At 44.6% G+C, this 20223-nt stretch overlaps 1 protein-coding gene across 4 annotated transcripts in view; it reads left to right on the top strand.

Annotated features, from left to right (window-relative positions):
* Positions 1–3571: 3571 nt before the first annotated feature.
* TGFBRAP1 (transforming growth factor beta receptor associated protein 1) overlaps positions 3572–20223 on the top strand; it is a 64582-nt gene continuing 47930 nt past the window's right edge. The window contains exons 1-3 of one of the 4 annotated variants that reach the window (XM_054010398.1): positions 3572–3685; positions 9869–10573; positions 19050–19244. In XM_054010398.1, the coding sequence (XP_053866373.1) occupies positions 9889–10573; positions 19050–19244 (880 nt within the window). In that variant the 5' untranslated portion in view covers positions 3572–3685; positions 9869–9888. Of the gene's footprint in view, positions 3686–3841; positions 3932–9868; positions 10574–19049; positions 19245–20223 lie in introns of those variants that run through there. The other 3 variants (XM_054010373.1, XM_054010381.1, XM_054010389.1) reach the window with 3 other exon arrangements.

Here is a 20223-nt window from a genome sequence, read left to right as displayed (position 1 = left end):
CAATGCCCGGTGCTCCAGATGGAATGAACAGAACATGTAATCATTAAGTGATCCACCCCATCGCTCATTCTCAGCTTCAGGCAAACAGAGGCTAGGGACACCATCCCTGCTCATCCTGGCTAATAGTCATTGATGGACCTATCCTCCATGAATTTATCTAGTTCTTTTTTGAACCCTGTTACACTCTTGGCCTCCTTCAAAACATCCTCTGGCAAAGAGTTTCACAGGTTGACTGTGCGTTGTGTGAAGAAATATCTCCTTCTGTTTGTTTTAGACCTGCTGCCCATTTCATTTGGTGACCCCTAGTTCTTGTGTTATGAGAAGGAATAAATAACATTTCCTTATTTACTTTTTCCACACCAGTCATGATTTTATAGACCTCTATCACGTCTCCCCTTAGTCATCTCTCTTCCAAGCTGAAAAGTCCCAGTCTGATTAATCACTCCACATATGGAAGTTGTTTCATACCCCTGATCATTTTTGTTGACCTTTTCCAATTCTAATATATCTTTTTTGAGATGGGGCGACCACATCTGCACACAGTATTCAAGATATGGGCATACCATGGATTTATACGGAAGCAATATGATATTTTCTGTTTTATTATCTATCCCTTCCCTAATGCTTCCCAACATTCTGTTTGTTTTTTTGACTGCTGCTGCACATTGAGTGGATATTTTCAGAGAACTATCCACAATGACTCCAATATCTATTTCTTGAGTGGTGACAGCTAATTTAGATTTTATATGTATAGTTGGGATTATGTTTTCCAATGTGCATTATGTTGCATTTATCAACATTGTATTTCATCTGCCATTTTGTTGCCCATTCACCCAGTTTTGTAAGATCCCATTGTAACTCTTTGCAGTCTGCTTTGGACTTAAGTATCTTGGGTAGTATTGTATCATCTACAAATGTTGCCACCTAACTGTTTACTCCTTTTTCCAGTCCATTTATGAATATGTTGAACAGTACTGGTCCCAGTTCAGACCTATGGGGGACACCACTATTTACCTCTCTCCATTCTGAAAACTGGCCATTTATTCCTCCTACCCTTTGTTTCCTGTCTTTTAACCAGTTACTGATCCATGAGAGGACCTTACCACTTCCCATGACAGTTTACTTTGCTTAAGAGCCTTTGGTGAGGGATCTTGTCAAAGGCTTTCTGAAAATCTAAGTAAACTCTAGCCCCTGGATCACCCAGATCCACATGCTTGTTGACCCCCCTCAGAGAATTCTAGTAGATTGGTGAGGCATGATTTCCCTTTACAAAAACCATGTTGATTCTTTCCCAAGAAATCATGTTCATCTATGTGTCTGATAATTCTGTTCTTTACTATAGTTTCAACCAATTTGCCCAGTACTGAAGTTAGACTTACTGGCCTGTAATTGCCGGGATCGCCTCTGGAGCCTTTTAAAAAAAATCATTGTCACATTAGCTATTCTCTAGTCATCTGGTACAGAAGCTGATTTAAATGATAGGTTACATACCACAGTTAGTAGCTCTGCAAGTTCTTTCCGAACTCTTGGGTGAATCCCATCTGGTTTTGGTGACTTATTACTGTTTAGTTTATTAATTTGTTCCCAAATCTCCTCTAATGACACCTCAATCTGAGACAGTTCCTCAGATTTGTCACCCAAAGAGTGGCTCAGGTTTGGGAATCTCCCTCACATACTCAGCCATGAGGACCAATGCAAAGAATTCCATATAGTTTCTCTTCAATGGCCTTATCATCCATGAGTGCTCCTTTAGCATCTGGGTTGTCCAGTGGCTCCATTGGTTGTTTAGCAGGCTTCCTGCTTCTGATATACTTACACTTTTTTTTACTGTTACTTTTTTGGTCTTTGGCTATCTGTTCTTCTAATTCTTTTTTGGCCTTCTTAATTATCCTTTTACACTTCACTTGCCAGAATTTATGCTCCTTTTTATTTTCCTCAATAGGATTTAACTTTTAAAGGATGCCTTTTTGCCTCTAACTGCTTTTTTTTACTTTGTTGGTTAGCCATGGTGGCACTTTTTTGGTCCTCATGTTTTTTAATTTGGTGTATACACTTAAATTGAGCATCTCTTATAGAGTCTTTAAAAAGTTTCCATGCAGATTGCAGGGATTTAACTTTTGACACTGTACCCTTTAATTTCTGTTTAACTAACTTCCTAATTTTTGTGCAGTTCCCCCTTTCTGAAATTAAATGCTACAGCGGTGGGCTGTTTTGGTATTCTCGCTCCATTCCCCCTCCCTCTGTCGCTCGCTCTCCCGCACCCTCACTCAATTTCACTGGGCTGGGACAGGAGGTTGGGGTGCGGGAGGGGGGTGAAGGCTCCGGTTGGGGGTGCAGGCTCTGGGGTGGGGCCAGGGATGAGGGATTTGGGATGTGGGAGAGGGCTCCAGGCTGGGGTAGGGGGTTTGTGTGTGTGTGGGGTAAGGGTTTTGGGCGGGGGAAGCGGGCTCTGGGTGGGACCAGAAATGAGGGGTTCAGGGTGCAGGAGGGGGCTCTGGCCTGTGGCGGGGGTTGGGATGCGGGGGGGGGGGGGGGTGAAGGCTCCAGCTGGGCGTGTGGGCTCTGGGGTGGGGCCGGGGATGAGGGGTTTGGGATGAGGGGGGGGGGGGCCTCAGGCCCGGGGCAGAGCATTGGAGTGTGTGGGGTGCGGGCTCTGAGAGGGAGTTTGGGTGCGGGAGGGAACTCTGAGCTGGGTTGGGGTATGGGAGGGGGTGCAGGGTCCCGGCAGCACTTACTGTGACTCCCAGGAAGTGGCTGCCAGGTCCCTGCGGCCCTTTGGCAGATGGGTGGCTAGGTAGGCTCCATGCGCTGCCCTTGCAACCACAGGTGGCATCCCTGCAACTTCCATTGGTTGTGGTTCCTGGCTAATGGGAGCTGTGGAGCCAGCCCTTGGGGCGGGAGCAGCACATGGCACCTTCCTGGTCACCCATGTGCTATAGGGCCGCAAGGACCTGGCAGCTACTTCCAGGAGCCACATAGAGCCAGGATAAGCAGGGAGCCTGCCTTAGCCTCGGGCCCCTGCTGCGCCGACTGGAGCCACCAAGGTCCCTTTTCGACTGGGGGTTCCGGTTGAAAACTGAATGCCTGGTAACCCTAGGTGCGGTACGGAAGAAATGAATGTCCACATGAGGGCATACATGGAGGGAATCGTGTGTGAGGGTTGTTGGTTGGCAAGAAGTGCACGGGGAAGCGAGCAGCTGTGCGTAGGGCATGGGAGGTGTGACTTGCAAGGGACAGGTGAGTGCGTGGGCAGGGGAGGGCCTGCAGGGGGAGCTGGGTGGGGGTGGCAGGGAGAGTTAGTGTGGGGTGGAGCAGTGAGGCTGTGGGACGCAGGGGGAGTAGATGGTGTTGGGATGTAAGTACAGGGGGTGGGGGGTAGAGTAGGTTGGCTGGGGCGGGGTTGCCCTTATTCAAGCCACGCTCCCATGGAAGTCAATGGGGCGGCGCATTTTTCTCCCCCGCCCCCGCGGCCTCAGGCCCCGCCCTTCCCCTGTCCATCACCGGGCTCCGTGCCGGCGCCTCCCATGTGACCGGAAGGACCGGGGGAGCCGCCCCCGGAGGAGGCTGGGAGCCGGGGCGGGCCGCAGGCGGAGACCCGCCGGCACCAGCGGGGCTGGCAGCAGCGCGGCGCCGGTAGCGAAGCCGCCCCAGACCGGAGCCAGGGGTCCCGGCCCCGACAGCCCGGGTAAGCGCCGGTCCCTCCCCCCCGCCGGGGCCGCGTTCAACGCCTCGGGGCGGAGCTGAGCCGCCACCCGCCGCCGCCGCCCGGCCCGAGCGCGGGGCCCGCCCGGCCCCGGCCCCGTGTGCGGGGGCAGCGCTGGCCCGAGCGGGGAAGGGGATCCGGGCGTGGGCCGCGCCCACGGCGCTGCGGGGAAACTTACTGGAGCCATTTTGTCTGGCCGGAGCCGTTCGTGAGCTAGTGCCCGAGCCGGTGGGTGTGACTCGTGCCCGAGCGGCGCGGGGAGCTGCTCTGCCCGGTGCTGGGCGGGTCTGCGCGTCAGCCCAGGCCGCGTGGGGTGGGCGCTCCGTGGTAACGACCGGAGGTGGCTGCAGTGATCCCTACTGTAGGCCAACATCTGCTGGTGAGAGAGAGAGAGAGACAAGCTTTTGAGGCACAGGGCATCTTCTCTGGGCCTGGGACAGGTGCTCCCAGCATCAGAGCTGTGGAGCCTAAGTATTAGCCCCTATTGCAGGGGTTCTCACACTGGGGGTAGGGACCCCTCAGGGGGTCGCAAGGTTATTGGGGGGGGGGGTTACGAGCTGTCAGCCTCCACTCCAAACCTTGTTTTGCCTCCAGCATTTATAATGCTGTTAGAAATTAAAAACCCCGGGGTAGCTCAGTGGTTTGAGCATTGGCCTGCTAAACCCATGGTGTTGAGTTCAATCCTTGAGGGGGCCATTTAGGGATCTGGGGCAACAGTCTATCAGGGACAGTACTTGGTCCTGCTGTGAAGGCAGGGGACTGGACTCAATGACCTTTCAAGGTCCCTTCCAGTTCTATGAGATAAACCTATCTCCATATAATTTTGTATATATTTAAGGGGGGTTGTACTCAGAGGCTTGCTATGTGAAAGGGGTCACCAGTACTAAAGTTTGAGAACCACTGCCCTATTGTAAGGGACCATTCAAGGCCGTGTGACCCCTTAACAGCTCTGCAGTCATAGGACAAAAAGGGGAGTTAGCGGGTTGTAGATTCTTGTAATAAGCTATAAATCCTGTGTCAATTCAATCCATGATTTTTAGTGTCTAGCAGAATTATGAATTTAAGCTCTCAGACTCATCTTTTGAAAGGGTTATGCAGGCTTCCTTTGAGAATAAGGACTGCTAGGTCAGTTATAGAGTGATCATTTTGTGAAAAGCGTTCACTCAGGAGGAATAGGGTGTTTGTTTTATCACCACACCTGCCTTGTGTGCATAAAATCTTAGGACAGACAGCGCTACAACTACACTGCATATTATATTGTACTGACTAATCAATGTGGCAAAGCCTTAAGAGGATATCCAATGATATCTTCAGAATGTTCTTAATTGATGTTTAAAAGTCAGAATATTGTATTTTTTATGTATGTTGAATGTTCAGGTAATGGAAACAATACTAATTACAGTGGATGCTACCATGTATCTTATTTAGGGAGCGTGCTATTGATGTTCAATATTGAACAACTTCCCTTGGTATTTCTGTGTGAGAGATGTAATCTGGCACTTACAAGGAACAGCATGTTCCAGGGTACATATTCCAGTGCTATGTGCTTATGACACAACATGCTGCAAAACATTTAATCAGATATACATTTAAATGATATAGCATACAGATTGTACTTAAGCTGAAAAAACTTTCTCTACAACCTTACTCCTGTATAGCTCAGTCACTTATTTTCTCTAGGCACTAGATCTATATTGTCAGAGAGCATCTTCCTCTGGACTTGCATGATTTGGTTGTAGCAGAGAATCATAGAATATCAGGGTTGGAAGGGACCTCAGGAGGTCATCTAGTCCAACCCCCTGCTCAAAGCAGAACTAATCCCCAGACAGATTTTTGAACTCACAACTGTGGGTTTAGTAGCTCAATGCTCAAACCACTGAGCTATCTCCTCTCCCCGGCTACAGGAAGATTGTAGTTCTCTTTTGGTTACTTGTATATCAGTTTTTTATTCCCTTCATTCTGACCAGAATTGTATAGCTCTTCCACTGGCAATCAGCATTTTTACCCTGGTCTACAGGAACTTTGAGTGACTGTTGACCGCTTCAGGTCAGAAGCGGGCTGTAGTCCACGAAAGCTTATGCTCTAATAAATTTGTTAGTCTCTAAGGTGCCACAAGTACTCCTGTTCTTCTTTTTGCGGATACAGACTAACACGGCTGCTACCCTGAAATCAGGTCAGAAGGCCAGTCTAAAGTCTCAAGGGGCTGGCTTTTCACTCTAGACTACAGGCTATTCTTCAGATTTTTGTTTTGGCAGCCAACCTGGGTGCAACTCTTTTACTGTATACATTCAGCCTTTATAGAGGAAAATTTGGCTAGGTTTATCTCATGGTGAGATTCTTAACCAATATAGTTGCTATTTTGGAACAGGCTCTCCTCTTTCATTCAAAAAGAACAGGAGTACTTGTGGCACCTTAGAGACTAACAAATTTATTAGAGCATAAGCTCTATCAAACTCTTTCATTCAGGTACACATTTATTTTGATCAATTTAAAATGATATAGAAGGTACTGATTATGAAGGCAGAGCAGCAAACAGCATAGTCAAAAACAGCTTCTACTTAACATCATTCTGTGTGTGACTGTTAGCTGACAAGCCCACTGAGTTTTGAATCAGTTTATTTTTTTTAAATGCGACTTATATGGGTCTAGGTCTCAGGGTACATCTGCAAAGCAAGTAAACACCTGTGACTGGCCTTGGTCAGCTGGCTTGGGTTTGCAGGGTTTGGGCTGTGGAGCTGTAAATTGCTAGTGGGGAGGGTTTCCGACACCTACAGCCTGAGCGCTAAGGTCTCCACAGCAAGTTTTAGCCCTGCAGTCCCCCGTCCCCCTGCCTGAGTCGGCCATGGGGGCAGACAGAGCCCTAGGGCCAGATTTTAAAACCTGAGTACCTTTAATTATGCCCCTAAAGCTATTTTAAAACATCTGATTTTTCAAAGGTCCTTAGCACTTGCAACTCACTATCTTAAATTGAAGTTGCGGCTGTTTATCTCCTCTTAATCAGGCCACTTCTATGCAGATGATTAAAAATGGATTTTGGAGTTTAACTTTAATGACCAAGGTTTGAAAACATTGGCCCAAAATAGTTTCTGGTGGTGCCTTTCTGAGAAGGCTTACATTTTTCTGTGATCTAGTGGTTCGAAAGTAGACTGTTTTGGGAATATTTATGGCAACTTTCATATTTAATGCTTTGATATTTATTCACTGAATGATGAATAGTGGTGTTTTGGAGGTATTGGTCTTGTACTTGTGCAGGCAGATGTTTAGGACACATTCATTTTTATTTGACTTTTTTGTTTTGTTTACTTGTGGACTAATAATCATTACTTGTGATTTCCCCCACACATCCCTAACTCTAAAATATATTCAAATGATGTTCAGAGTAGCATCAGTCTGTACACTGACTAAAGACCAGTCAGAATTCTCAGGTTTTAGGGACACATTAGAGGGAAATTGCTCAACTCTCATGTAGTTTATGGCTTGTCTCCATTACCTGCTGGATCGACGGGCAGCGGTCGATCCAGTGGGGGTCAATTTATCACGTCTAGTGTAGACGTGATAAATCGACCGCCAAGTGCGCTCCCGTCGACTCCAGTATTCCACCAGGGCGAGAGGCACAGGTGGAGTCGACAGGAGAGCGTCAGCCATCGACTTACTGCAGTGAAGACACCGCGGTAAGTAGATCTAAGTACATTGACTTCAGCTATGTGAATAACGTTACTATGTTGCGTAACTTAGATCGATTCCCCCGCTAGTGTAGATCAGGCCTAAATTTGTCACCCACTCTACTTCCTCACCAACTCTGTCAGGGAGGGATGTGAGAGAGCTGCTTTCGGGTGGTTCACACTTCTTAAGGACAAGGGCCTCTTTGAGTAGGAAAAGCTAGTCAATGCTTCGATTTCATCGATGACATGCCTAACATTTAGTATGTTAAATGAGAAATTAACTTTAGTGTTCCAAATTTAATTTGGATACAATGAAACTATAATTGATACCAGTGTAGATCAGGTGTCAAACAACCACACTCTGAGTTGGATCCATCCCCTTGTAGTAGTTATCCATATGTAGGATCTTGTGTAAATCATGATTTCATGGAAATCATGAAAATGCCCCCAAATCATGATCTTTCCATTTTTTTTATAAAAAGGAAAATGTCTACAATGAAGTCTTCAGTACAAAAAATTACTTAGTGCTGTGTGAAAATATCATTCAGTCTTTGAAACTGACCACATTTAGTTGTAAAATTAATTCCATGCAAACTTTGTGAATTCAGTACTTTGCCATTTACACTATAATGAATTTTCTAAAAACTTAAAATAAAAACTGATTTACACAAGGCCCGATCCATGAGATTCACATTCTTCAGGATATATCTTTCATACAGGGGAAATGTGGATGGAAAGAGAACCTTTTGAAGTGAATCAGTGTAGTAGAGTGACAAATAGTTGTGAGAACAGGGAACAGTACACACTAATTTTTGAGGTGTTGACTTTTAAACCTCATGAGAACACATTGTGGGCCGCATTTTCAAATAAATTGGGTGTGCAGTTATGTGGGTAAATCTAGTAATTGCAAATGCAGATAATCAAATAGAGTGCAGAAATAGTAGTGTTCTTAATTTTTCCTCATAGAATGAAACTGACAATTTCCAGTTAAAACTTAATTACTGTGTGAGGGTACCATATGGCTCTTTATTTTTGTGCAAAGCTCCCATTATCTGGGAGATTTGCTATGGATTCTGTGTAGTGTAGTACTCTAGCTTTAACTTCACCCCTCAGGCTACAATTAAAAATATAATTCGGCCTTCTCAAAATGAGTTTTGAAAGATGTGATGTAGACTCAAAGTACCAAATTGTTTCAATATATTGGAATATGTAAATTGCAGTTTTGGTTATTGTGAACTGCTGTTTTGCAGCACCAACATTTAAATTATTTAGTCTTTTCTTTTCTTTTGCTTTGAAATGGATTCTTTGTGGCCGAATAAACTAGATCTAGACTTTTTATCTTGCAAATCACCTTTCTTTAAATTCAGATAAAGCAATCATTGTCTTGGCAGCATTTTGTGCCCCCAAGTTCTTGTCTGGATTTTTTCAATTTTTAGCATGCTATGAAAAGTTACTTCTACAGTGCCCAAAATATGCTAGTGTCTTTACATGTAGACACAGAATAAGTTGCTTGCTTGCTGTTGTATTACACTAATGACCACTTGAGAATTCCATTGGTTGAAGGATAAAACTAGAAAGTGACAATCTAGCAATTGGAAGAAGCCTGTTTGTTTATGCACTCAAAGCAACCAGCTATATTCTCAAATAAGCTATGCTTTGAATTAACCAAAATGCTTCCATTTTCTCTGCGCCCTTTACACATACTTCTTCAATTTATTCAGTCCCCTAAAGGTTTTCATTTCTTCCTTTGTAAGGTGACTTCTTTTGAATCAGGAGTCTGTTTTGAATATACACACCACAATCTAGATTGCTTGAGGGTTATATGTTGTATACTCTCTTTGTGCACTGCCTTTTAACAGTAAAAGATGTCATGTGCATATTGAGGGTGGAATATGCTGATAATTAGAAGCGGAAGATTTCTGAATGGCTTATTTTATAAAGGCATTCTAGATTGTCATTAACTTAAATTTGATCAAAGAGGGCATAAGTGCTGTGTGAGAGACGTTAACTTATCAACCTAAATGCTGTCCTTCACTAGAAGTTTATTGATGGTAGCCAAACCTTTTACACGTTAAAGACAGAGGATAATGATTTCAGAATCGACTAAGGCCTTTGAAAGTCAATGGGACTTAGATGCTCTTATTATTTGTATTGTAATAGCACCTAGGAGCCTCAGTCATTGTCAGGGCCCTATTGAGTTGGATGCTCTTGACAATTTTGTCTGGTTTCTAACAAATTGCTTTGGAATTTGGTGTTAGTGGTTTGCATTTGTTTACAATGAAATACTGCGGTTTGTTTTGTGTCTTTCATATTCACAACTGTGCTAACTTAGCCGGCTGTATTGTACTCAAACTAACGGTTGCTACGTGTAAGCGCTCTCAGAAATATATACTTGAGTCAATCTGATGTTCTGTGTTGATTAGATAAAATTTTTGTGCGATGATCTTTGGCCTTACTTTTGTGTGTATGTGAATAAAATGCTGTTTCTTTCTCCCTTCCAAAGCAGATCATCCAGAAGACACAATGAGTTTGAAGGCCTTCAAGCTCGTTCCTGCTGTTGAGCGGGAGATGCTAATGGGAGACAAAGCTCGAATCAATGTTGAATGCATTGAGTGTTGTGGGAAAAACCTCTATATTGGAACCAATGAATGCTTTGTCTATCACTTCCTACTGGAAGAGAAGATATCATCAGCTGGAAAAATAACTTTTGCTGCCACCAAACAACTGCATAAATACTTGGGCTTCAAGAAAGCAGTCAGTGAGCTGAAAGCAGCTTCAGCACTCAACAGGCTACTGGTGCTTTGTGACAACACAATAACATTAGTTAACATGATGAACCTGGAACCTATCCCCACTGGAGCTAGAATCAAGGGAGCTGTGACATTCACATTAAATGAAAACCCTATGAGTGGGGACCCTTTTTGTGTAGAAGTTTGCATTATCTCAGTGAAACGGCGGACCATCCAGATGTTCATGGTATATGAGGATAGAGTCCAGATAGTAAAGGAAGTGTCGACTCCGGAGCAACCCTGTGCCGTGGCTGTAGATGGTCATTACTTGTGCCTTGCTCTCACTACACAATATATCATATTGAATTATAATACTGGCATCTCCCAGGATCTGTTCCCTTATTGCAGTGATGAGAAACGGCCAATTGTGAAAAGGATAGGCAGACAGGAGTTTCTGCTGGCTGGACCTGGAGGGTTAGGTGAGACTAAAAATGTTTTAACTTGCAATTTAAAGTTTCCCTCCATTTCACGATCAGCTTCCCGGATTGAGGTAACTTTAGTAATTGATGCCATAATGTAGAATAAATGCTGCATTTCTTTACAGGCTGTACTTGCAATACTTGAAAATTGAAGGATAAGTAATTCACTAAAACTAGTCCTGGGTATTCTTATTGCATTGTTTTACAAATTTGCAAAATCTGCATAACACTTTAAAAATGGTAAACTTGAATTGATCTAGATAAATTTGATTCTGGGGTGTCTATAGTGAAATAGAAAAATTCAGGTGGAATAAATTCTACTGTCTCATCGCCCAGGGCAAACAAAAGTATGAACCAAATGAAATTTTAAAAGCTGTTGGCATCAAATTCTGGCTATAATGACTGATTGAAACTGGGACTCAGGCAACCCACATTTTCTTGTGCCAGACTTGCTGCATGACTGGGGACAAGCTATTTAAAATCCGTGTCTCTGCTTCTTCATCACTGAAAGACAGTTGTACTCCCCATCTTCATAAAGCAGTGTGAGAGCTACTGATACACCCGCTTCACTATAATACTAACATTAAGTGTTGTTTCAGGATACGCAGAACTGGCGTTCCATCTTGGTTCCTTATAAATGTTGCAGTATAGCAGCAGAAATTAGTTTTTTGGTTGCCTTGCTCACTTGCCTAAATTTTCCGGATAGTGCTGTTTAATTAGTAGTGCTCCATAAGGGACTTCAGGAATAATAATAATTACATTAGACAAATTAAAAAGGGACACCTTGGGGGAATTCTACCATAAATTATGAAAACAAAACTAGATTGCATGCAGAACATCAAAGTCCCCTCTTCCTGGGAGGTCTGATTTCTCTGTTCTACTTCCTCTGTAGCTTGCATAAATAGCTGTCTTAGAGCATGCTCTGAAGACCAGTATACTTGAACTTCTCCGATCACAGGCAAGCCCATTTCAGAGCTGAAGGCCCCTCACAGGGAATGCTCTACCACCAGCACTTCTCTCAGATTGATGGGGAGCCACCTGAGTGCCTCTCTGATCATAAGTATAGCATGTAGCAGTTTCAAGTATCAAGGTCCCAATTCAGGGCTGTATGCGGCTTTTATAAAATGCATTAAAATGCAGCTGCTATGGGCATTTACAAGACTACTGTTACTAATCAGGTTTGTTTCAATTATATTGAATTTACTAGATTTGCTGGTCATGTGTCTGAAGTGTTAAGTACAGTCCATTACAAACCTTGCCAGTCTGGATTCCAAATACAAAGCACTTTTCTTTGAACTTCCCTTCTCTTACATAAACACATACCAGCAAGTACACTTGTTTTGCGAGGGTGTGCTTTTAATATAAGACACTCCAGTGCATCTGCTTCTTCCTCTGAAGAGAAGATGAGAGCATAAACATTTGACATACATAGTCATGTTGCTTAATGTACTACTGGAAGGCACTCAGATACTATGGGGATGAGCATGGTATAAAAACCTATGTAGACTAGAACAGGCCAGACCACCAGTTTGCCCTAAAAGGCGTGAAGTGATGAATCAATATATCAATTGAGTCATCAGAGGTTGAGAATCAACTGTCATATCCCTCTGTCACTTGCACGATGAACCTGTATACCCATGTAGGACAACTGTGCTTAATATCTAGATTATCTTTTCATGAGTAACCTCAAAATAGTATGGCGAAAAGTTATTGTGATTTATCACTCTAGCTCAGGGGTGGGCAAACTTTTTGGCCCAAGGACCACATCTGCGTGGGGAAATTGTATGCAGGTCTATGAATGTAGGGCGGGAGGGGAGGGGGTTGGGGTGTGGGGGAGAGAGTGTGGGGTGTGGTGTGCAGGAAGGGGCTCACGGCAAGGGGAGCAAGGGGGGGGGTTGGGGTGCAGGAGGGGGTTCAGAGTACAGGAAGAGGCTCAGGGCAGAGTGTTGGGGTGCGTGGTGCAGCAAGGGGCTCAGGGCAGGGGGTTGGGGTGTAGGAAGGGTGTGGCAGGGGCTCAAGGCAGGAGGTTAGGGGGCTAGGGCAGGGGACTGGGGTGCAGAAAGGGATGCGGAGTGCGGGAAGGGGCTTAGGGCAGGGGGTTGGGGTGCAGCAGGGGGTTGGGTGCAGGAGGGATTTGGGGTGCAGGCTCCGGCCTGGCACCGCTTACTTCAAGCGGCTCTGGGATGGCAGCGGGGCTCAGGCAGGCTCCCTGGCTCCGCACCACTCCTGGAAATGGCCAGCATGTCTCCCAGTGGCTCCTGGGGGTGGGGTGGGGCAGGCCACTCCATTGTGTGCTGCCCTCACCTGTGGGTAGCACCCCCGAAGCTCCCATTGGCTGTGGTTCCCCATTCCCAGCCAATGGAAGCTGCAGAGGGGGGTACTTGCAGGTGAGGGCAGCGCATAGAGCCCTCTGTGTCTCTCTCCCCCCCCAGCCCGTGCGGCTGCAAGGACGTGGTGCAGGCCGCTTCCAGGAGCGGCACGGGGCCAGGGCAGGCAGGGAGCCTGCCTTAGTCCTGCTGCGCCATGGGGCTGGCAATCCCACAGGCCAAATTCTGCCTGCGGGCCGTAGTTTGCCTTCCCCTGCTCTAGCTCTAAATGTAGACCGGCACTTATAGATTTGATGTGCTGCAGTGAAAATCAAGATGGCATTTATGTTTTGTTTTATCTAATCAATCTGTTCTTTAACACCCACTTCTGAATAAGTCTCTCTGAAGAATTTAATTTTTACCTTCCCCTTTTTATTTTTCATTTTATTTATTTACTTTTAGTGTAAGAGAGACTCCACACGAAAGACTTCCTGTCATCCACTTCAACCACTTCTTCATTGGATCATTCTTTTTAATTTTCTTGCCTCTTCTTCCCTGCCTTCCTCAACTAGCTAAATACTGTTCTGTTTTTAGTTTGTGTTCCTACATGAAAGTTCTAGAGCAGGGGTTGGCAACCTTTCAGAAGTGCTGTGCCGAGTCTTCATTTATTCACTCTAATTTAAGGTTTCACGTGCCAGTAATACATTAACGTTTTTAGAAGGTCTCTTTCTATAAGTCTATAATATATAACTAAACTATTGTTGTATGTAAAGTAAATAAGGTTTTTTAAAATGTTTAAGAAGTTTCATTTAAAATTTAATTAAAATGCAAAGCCCCCCAGACCAGTGGCCAGGACCCAGGCAGCGTGAGTGCCACTGAATCAGCTGGCGTGCCGCTTTCGGCATGCTTGCCATAGGTTGCCTACCCCTGTTCTAGAGAGAATGACGGTTTAAGCCCTCTGCCTGTCTCACCTGGCATAATATCTAGGACTCAGGTCTAGACTAGGAAAATATGTTGTGTTTAAAGGCTATTTATTAGTCAGTGTATCTTTTTATGTGTTCAAACACATTAGTGTAAAAGTATAATTAAGCTGGCCAAAAAAGATTTCAAAGAGCAACTAGCAAAAAACACAAACTAACAGCATTTTTTTTAAATACAGTACAGACCCGTTTACACACGGATGTCGGGAGTCAAGCCGTCACGACCGCGTGTTAACGGACCACGGTTAAGAGGGTCATGCTGAAATATCTTTATATATAATTATCTAGGATTACATACGTATTCACAGCGTCCCAAATACTGCAGGCCTATCTGTTAATGGCACTTTGCAAGAATATAAATTCAAATGTGTAATCTAATAAAAACATTATTATTACTATACAGGAGGGAAAGTAACTCAGGACACTTACTGGTATGGGACGGGGGGTGGCTCTGGCCCCTGAAGGGGCGGGGCTGCGGGCGGAAGGGGCGGGGCTAGGGGTCAGCATCCCCCAGCCAGCCCTTCCAGGCTGCCTGGTCCTTGCTGCCCGGGGTTCTTGTGGCGATTTAAAGGGCCCAGTGCTCCGGACACCGCTGCTGCGGTAGTGGCATCTGGAGCCCTGGGCCCTTTTAAATCACTGGCCCTGAGGCAGCTGCTCCCTTTGCCCCCATCCCCCCACCCGTCGGCAGCAGAGGTGGGGCAAAAGGAGCAGGGACCTTAAACCGCTGCAGGGTCCTTTGCCGCAGCAGTGCTTTAACATTGCTGCCCCTTCCCCCTCCCCCCCCCCATTCTCCCCCGTCGGCAGTAAAGATGTACAACACGTTTCTGCTCTGCACTTCCTGTCGACTTCTATGTCAGTGAGTTAGTGAGCAAATCTGTAGCGCTACATAGCAAGTTCCTGTGCCGCATGTTAACGAGTCTCGCGTGTTAAATAGGTAGCCCTGGGAGGCATGGCGCTACTGTGCGTTAAGCGGATTCGTGCGTAAACAGATCTGTACTGTACATCAGAAGCAGGAGACCTGTCAAACTATCAGAGAGGCATCTGGACCATTTTGGTGCTCAAGTGCACTCAAAGAAGACAAGGCGGTTGCAGAAAAGCTAAATGAATTCTTTACATTGGTCTTTACTGCAGAGGATGAGGAAGATTCCCACACCTAAGCCATTATTTTTGAAGATGCCAAATCTGAGGAACTGTCCCAGATTGAGACATCATTAGAGGAGGTTTTGGAACAAATTGATAAATTTAATAATAAATCATTGGGACCAGATGGTATCCATCCAAGAGTTCTGAAGGAACTCAAAAATGAAATTTAGGACTACTGACTATGGTATATAACCTATTGCTTAAATCAGCCATTGATTTAGTTGGGAATTGGTCCTGCTTTGAGCAGGGGGTTGGACTAGATGACCTCCTGAGGTCCCTTCCAACCCTGATAGTCTATGACTGGCAGATAGCAGCTAATGTGAGGTCGATTTAAAAAAAAAAAAAAAAAAAAGGGCTCCAGAAGTGATCCTGGCAATTACAGGCTAGTAAGCTTTTCTTCAGTACCTGGCAAATTGGTTGAAACTATAGTAAGGAACAGAAATATCAGACACACAGATATGTTGGGGAAGCATCAACAGGGCTTTTGTAAAGGAATTAGAATTCTTTGAGGATGTCAACAAATGTTGACAAGGGTGGTCCAATGGATATAGTGTACTTGGACTTTGCATGGTCCTTCAACCGGGGGCTCTTAAGCAAATCATGAGATAAGAGGGAAGGTTCATGGTTCAGTAACTGGTTAGGATAGAAAACAAAGGATAGGAATGAATGGTCAGCTTTCAGAAAGGGGAGAGGTAAATAGTGGGCTCCTGAAAGGATCTGTGCTGTTCAACATATTCATAAATGACCTAGAACAAGGAGTAAACAGTGAGGTGGCAAAGTTTGCAGGTGATACGAAATTACTCAAGATATTTACCTCACCAGCCTTGTCTCTCTCTTAATCTCTTTTACGGGACCAGCTTCTGTTGGACAGACAAGCTTTCAAGCCACACGGAGCTCTTCTTCAGGTCTGGGAAAGCCAAGATGGTCAGGGATGCAACCCCATGCGCCTGGTGCCCCTAAGCCCCTAACTGCCAGAAGTTGGGATTGGATGTTAAGGGATGAATCACTTAATTGCCCTTTTCTGTTTATTCCCTCTAAAGCACCTGGCATTGGCCACCGTTGGAAGACTGGATACTGGACTAGATCAGGGGTGGGCAAACTTTTTGGCGTGAGGGCTGCATCGGGTTTCCGAAATTGTATGGAGGGCTGGTTAGCGGAGGCTGTGCCTCCTCAAACAGCTAGGCGTGGCCCGGTCCTGGCCCCTATCCGACCCCTTCTGCTTCTCGCCCCTAACAGCCCCCCCCGGGACTCCTGCCCCATCCAACCCCCCCTGTTCCCTGACAGCCCCCAGAACCCCTGCCCCTGACTGCCCCCCCACCATCTACATCCAATCCTTCCTCTCGTTCCTGACTCTCCTGCCCCCATTCAACCCTCCTGTTCCCTGCTCTCTGACCGCCCGACCCCTATCCACACCCCTGACCACCATCCCAAACTCCCCTGCCCTCTAACCAACCCCCTCGCTTCCTGCCCTCTTACCCTGCTGCCTGGAGCACCGGTGGTTGGCAGTGCTACAGCCGCACCGCCTGGCTGAAGCCAACCATGCCACTGTGCAGCACAGAGCCCCAGGTCAGGCTCGGGCTCTGCAGCTTGCTGCCCGGCAACAGCTCACAGCCGCCACCCAGAGCGTTGTGCCGACGGCGCAGTGAGCTCAGGCTGCGGCAGAGGGGGAACAGCAGGGGAGGAGCCGGGGACTAGCCTCCAGGGCCAGGAGCTCAGGGACCAGGCAGGAGGGTCCCGCGGGCCATAGTTTGCCCACTGCTAGGCTAGATGGACCACTGGTCTGAACCAGTATGGCCATTCTTGTGTTAAGAACAAAAGTGTGGCCTGGGTTTAATTTTTCATGCCTTTTCCCTAGTCTAGACAGTCTAACTGCTTGTGTCTCATTACTTAAATTGCCTGTTATTGAATGTGTACATTTTCCCTTTCATTCTGTTTCACTGTAACTTTCTACATTCTTACTTTTACCATCTCCTTCACTTTAAGTAGAATTTTGTGCTTCCAGCACTTTTCCTGGTATGTTATGTGGTTTTACAGCTGCTTTGTAACATAGTTAGGTTCTATGTACCTTGGCATTTAAGTGTTACCACTCTTCTAACAATAACCATTTCAAACATGGTTCCAACTAATACTTGAGCCTTATTGTAGACAGGACTAGAGCAAATGTTGATGAGGGTTGTTTTTCTTCATGCTGGCTATCATTTCCACGCATACTTACTGGACAGAGGAATAAGAAGATTATGTGGTGCATTTCCTCACAGTTGCTCACACTATGTAGTCATCCGTTACCAATACAGTTGTTTTCTGCCCTCTTCTCACCCACTTGAAAAGCTCCTAATACCATCAGGTTTTGTGATAGGCAAAAGTTCTATCACTTTACCTAATTGGACATATCCCATTTTGACAAACAAAGGCAAAAGCAGATGAGAAGAAAAGTGAGGCTTAATTTGCCTGACTTGTTTATGTGCATGCTCAGCAGCATGCTTCAAAAGAAAAATGCTGGTGTCTGGATAGCTGAAGATTGATAATTGGAGAAATCTCTGCATTTCCAGTTTTGAAACGAGTGTAGTTCAGTAGTGGCTAACACTTGTTACCATCACATAGTTACTCAGTTTCTTATGTGAAATGAGTTAATTTCATTCTAGTTCCCAGTAGCCACATGTCCACATCACAAAAACTACCAAAACGACTGTTGGCAATAATTGGCAGTGTTATTGGCAATTTCAGATGAGGATGGAGACAGACATATAATCTTGCTACTTAGGCCTTTCAGATTCAGGGTTGAGGTAAACAGGCAGAAATTGGCTTGAGAAAGTATTATATTGTTGCTGCCCAGGCTTTACCTGTTCCAGAGGACTTAAATGTCTAGGGTACCTGTAGATTATCACTAAAACCAAAATGTACCAGTACAATATTCCATTCTAAACTTTGCATATTGAATTATATTATGAAGCCTAATTTAAGTGATTTTTATTATCTCTAGATATTGAGTATTCTGTATAAAAAAACTGGCTTGATTTTCCATAAGGAATTTACTGTACAATTTTTGGAAGTGCTAATGGATTTTTCTCTCGGAACAGAAATGCTGCATAAATCTCTGAGAGAAAGTGGAAGGGAGATATAGATTCTTAAAGTCTATAGTATGATTAGTGGCAAATGATCCAAAAGAGAGAGATGAGTCAAACTTATTGAATGGTTACTTGAAAAAATCCAAAATACGCGTCTAGCAGAGAAAATAACCACAAATTAAGTGGAAAGAGCCTTACTAAAAATTCAATAAGACTTTGGAGACTATATCTTAATTTTTAATGCGTTTATTAAATCTCCAGTGTATTTTTTTTGCCTTGTGTGGCAGTTTGCTTTGCAAGAGCCTCTACCTTTCTTTCTGGAGTTTGCTTCAAATTTTTGTAGACACATGTCTTGCAAGGGGGAAAAAACCCTCTTCTGAAAGAATTGGGGCCCTCACTCTGCTATAGCAATTGACTCAGAAAATATGGGTGAATTGAATTAACTTGGATACTGAAATGTTCTGCTGGCATTTGAGATGTTAAAGGGAGCAGACAGGCCAAATTGCAAGAGGAAGAGTGCTCAGGCAACCTGTAGGAATATATTTTTTTTTTAACTAAGATAGCAGTGTTAGAAGGGACAGGCTCATGGAATGCTGGCTTGGGTTTGGTGGGTTAAAGGGTGTACACATTGTTTTTAAAAGAAATAGTTCACTGTATGTTTCTTGGACTTTTTTTTACATCTAGGAGGAATAAGCATTGAAATGAAGCTTGTATCACTTTACTGTGCGCAAGAAAATAATTTTTGTGTACTAATTTGAGCATAATTAATCAACAAATATCTAATTGCAACAGGATCCTTGGAGAGTCAGTATTTTGTAAAAAGTTTAACAGAAATGCCCTTCCATTGTAAAAAGTCCTTCGTTGTTTACACTTGTAAATTACTCATAATCCTGGGTTCGTGGCAAGAAAGGTTCCAGTGCTCGATTCCTGAAAAACTGCAGGCTTTGGCTTAAGCTTCAGACTTTCTTCCCTTTCTTTGCAGGTATGTTTGCAACTGTGGATGGCATTTCCCAGCGTGCTCCTGTGCACTGGTCAGAGAATGTGATTGGAGCAGCCCTGTGTTTTCCTTATGTAGTTGCTCTTGACAATGAGTTTATTACAGTGCATAGCATGCTGGATCAACAACTAAAACAGACCCTACCTTTTAAGGAAGGCCACATCCTACAAGACTTTGAAGGTATTAGCTAGTACACCTATCTCTTTGCATGAATTTCTTGGGACATAAAAAAAAAAAAAAATCAAACTTTATGCTGACATAGTATCAAGTAAAAAAAAAAAAAAATGAGCTCCTTTGAAGAACAAGCTACCTCTTGTGAAACACACAATAATAGAATATCCTTAAATGTAACACTTTATCCTGCTGTTAATAGTATTTTCGCTAAAGAATATTATGTCTTGTGTTCCTACAAAACATTGCAAATGAAACTTCTTGTTCTTTGAGTGATGGTCCTTATTGTATTTCACTGAGGTTACGCATGCTCATCCTGTGCTGGAAAATTTGAAAGTGGTTTTTGTTGGTCTGCTCATGCACCCTGGCTCACCTCATGCCTCCAACTGAGGCGATAAAGCATGGGGCAGACCGACTTCCTCTCCAGTTCCTTCTCACTACCACATGATCCGGGTCAGAACCTCTGTCTGTAGCTTCAGCTTTGTCCCTTATAAGATTTTGCTTTGTAAATAGTTTTTAGTATCTTGTACTGTTAATAGTTTGTGTTTTCATAAAAACAATGAGGAGTCCGGTGGCACCTTGAAGACTAACCGATTTATTTGGGCAAGAAGAAGTGGGGGTTTTTATCCATGAAAGCTTATGCCCAAATAAGTCTGTCTTTCAGGTGCCACCGGACTCCTCGTTGTTTGTTTTTGTGGATACAGACTAACACTGCTACCCCTCTAGTATTTTCATAATTTTTAATGCTAGATTAATTTTTGGGGGAACACTTCTCTTCTCTCCCCTCCCTCCCTTGTACCTTGTGTGTGTACTCGACTAGGCCCACAACTCCGTACTTAAAATTCTGTGCTTCTTGCCAGCGATACTTCTTGGTCAGTGACAACCACCAACGCTGCTTGTACTGCCTCAGGGAAGCTCACATCACAGTGAGGTGCAATATCTGCTTCTTGTTCCCCAGCCATATTGGAGAAGAGCAGGAATTCCACCT

Source organism: Malaclemys terrapin, chromosome 1 (assembly GCF_027887155.1).
Source record: "Malaclemys terrapin pileata isolate rMalTer1 chromosome 1, rMalTer1.hap1, whole genome shotgun sequence".
NCBI classification, from domain to species: domain Eukaryota; kingdom Metazoa; phylum Chordata; order Testudines; family Emydidae; genus Malaclemys; species Malaclemys terrapin.
The sequence above is the reverse complement of the archived record's forward strand: the minus strand, read 5'-3'. Positions and strand labels throughout refer to the sequence as shown.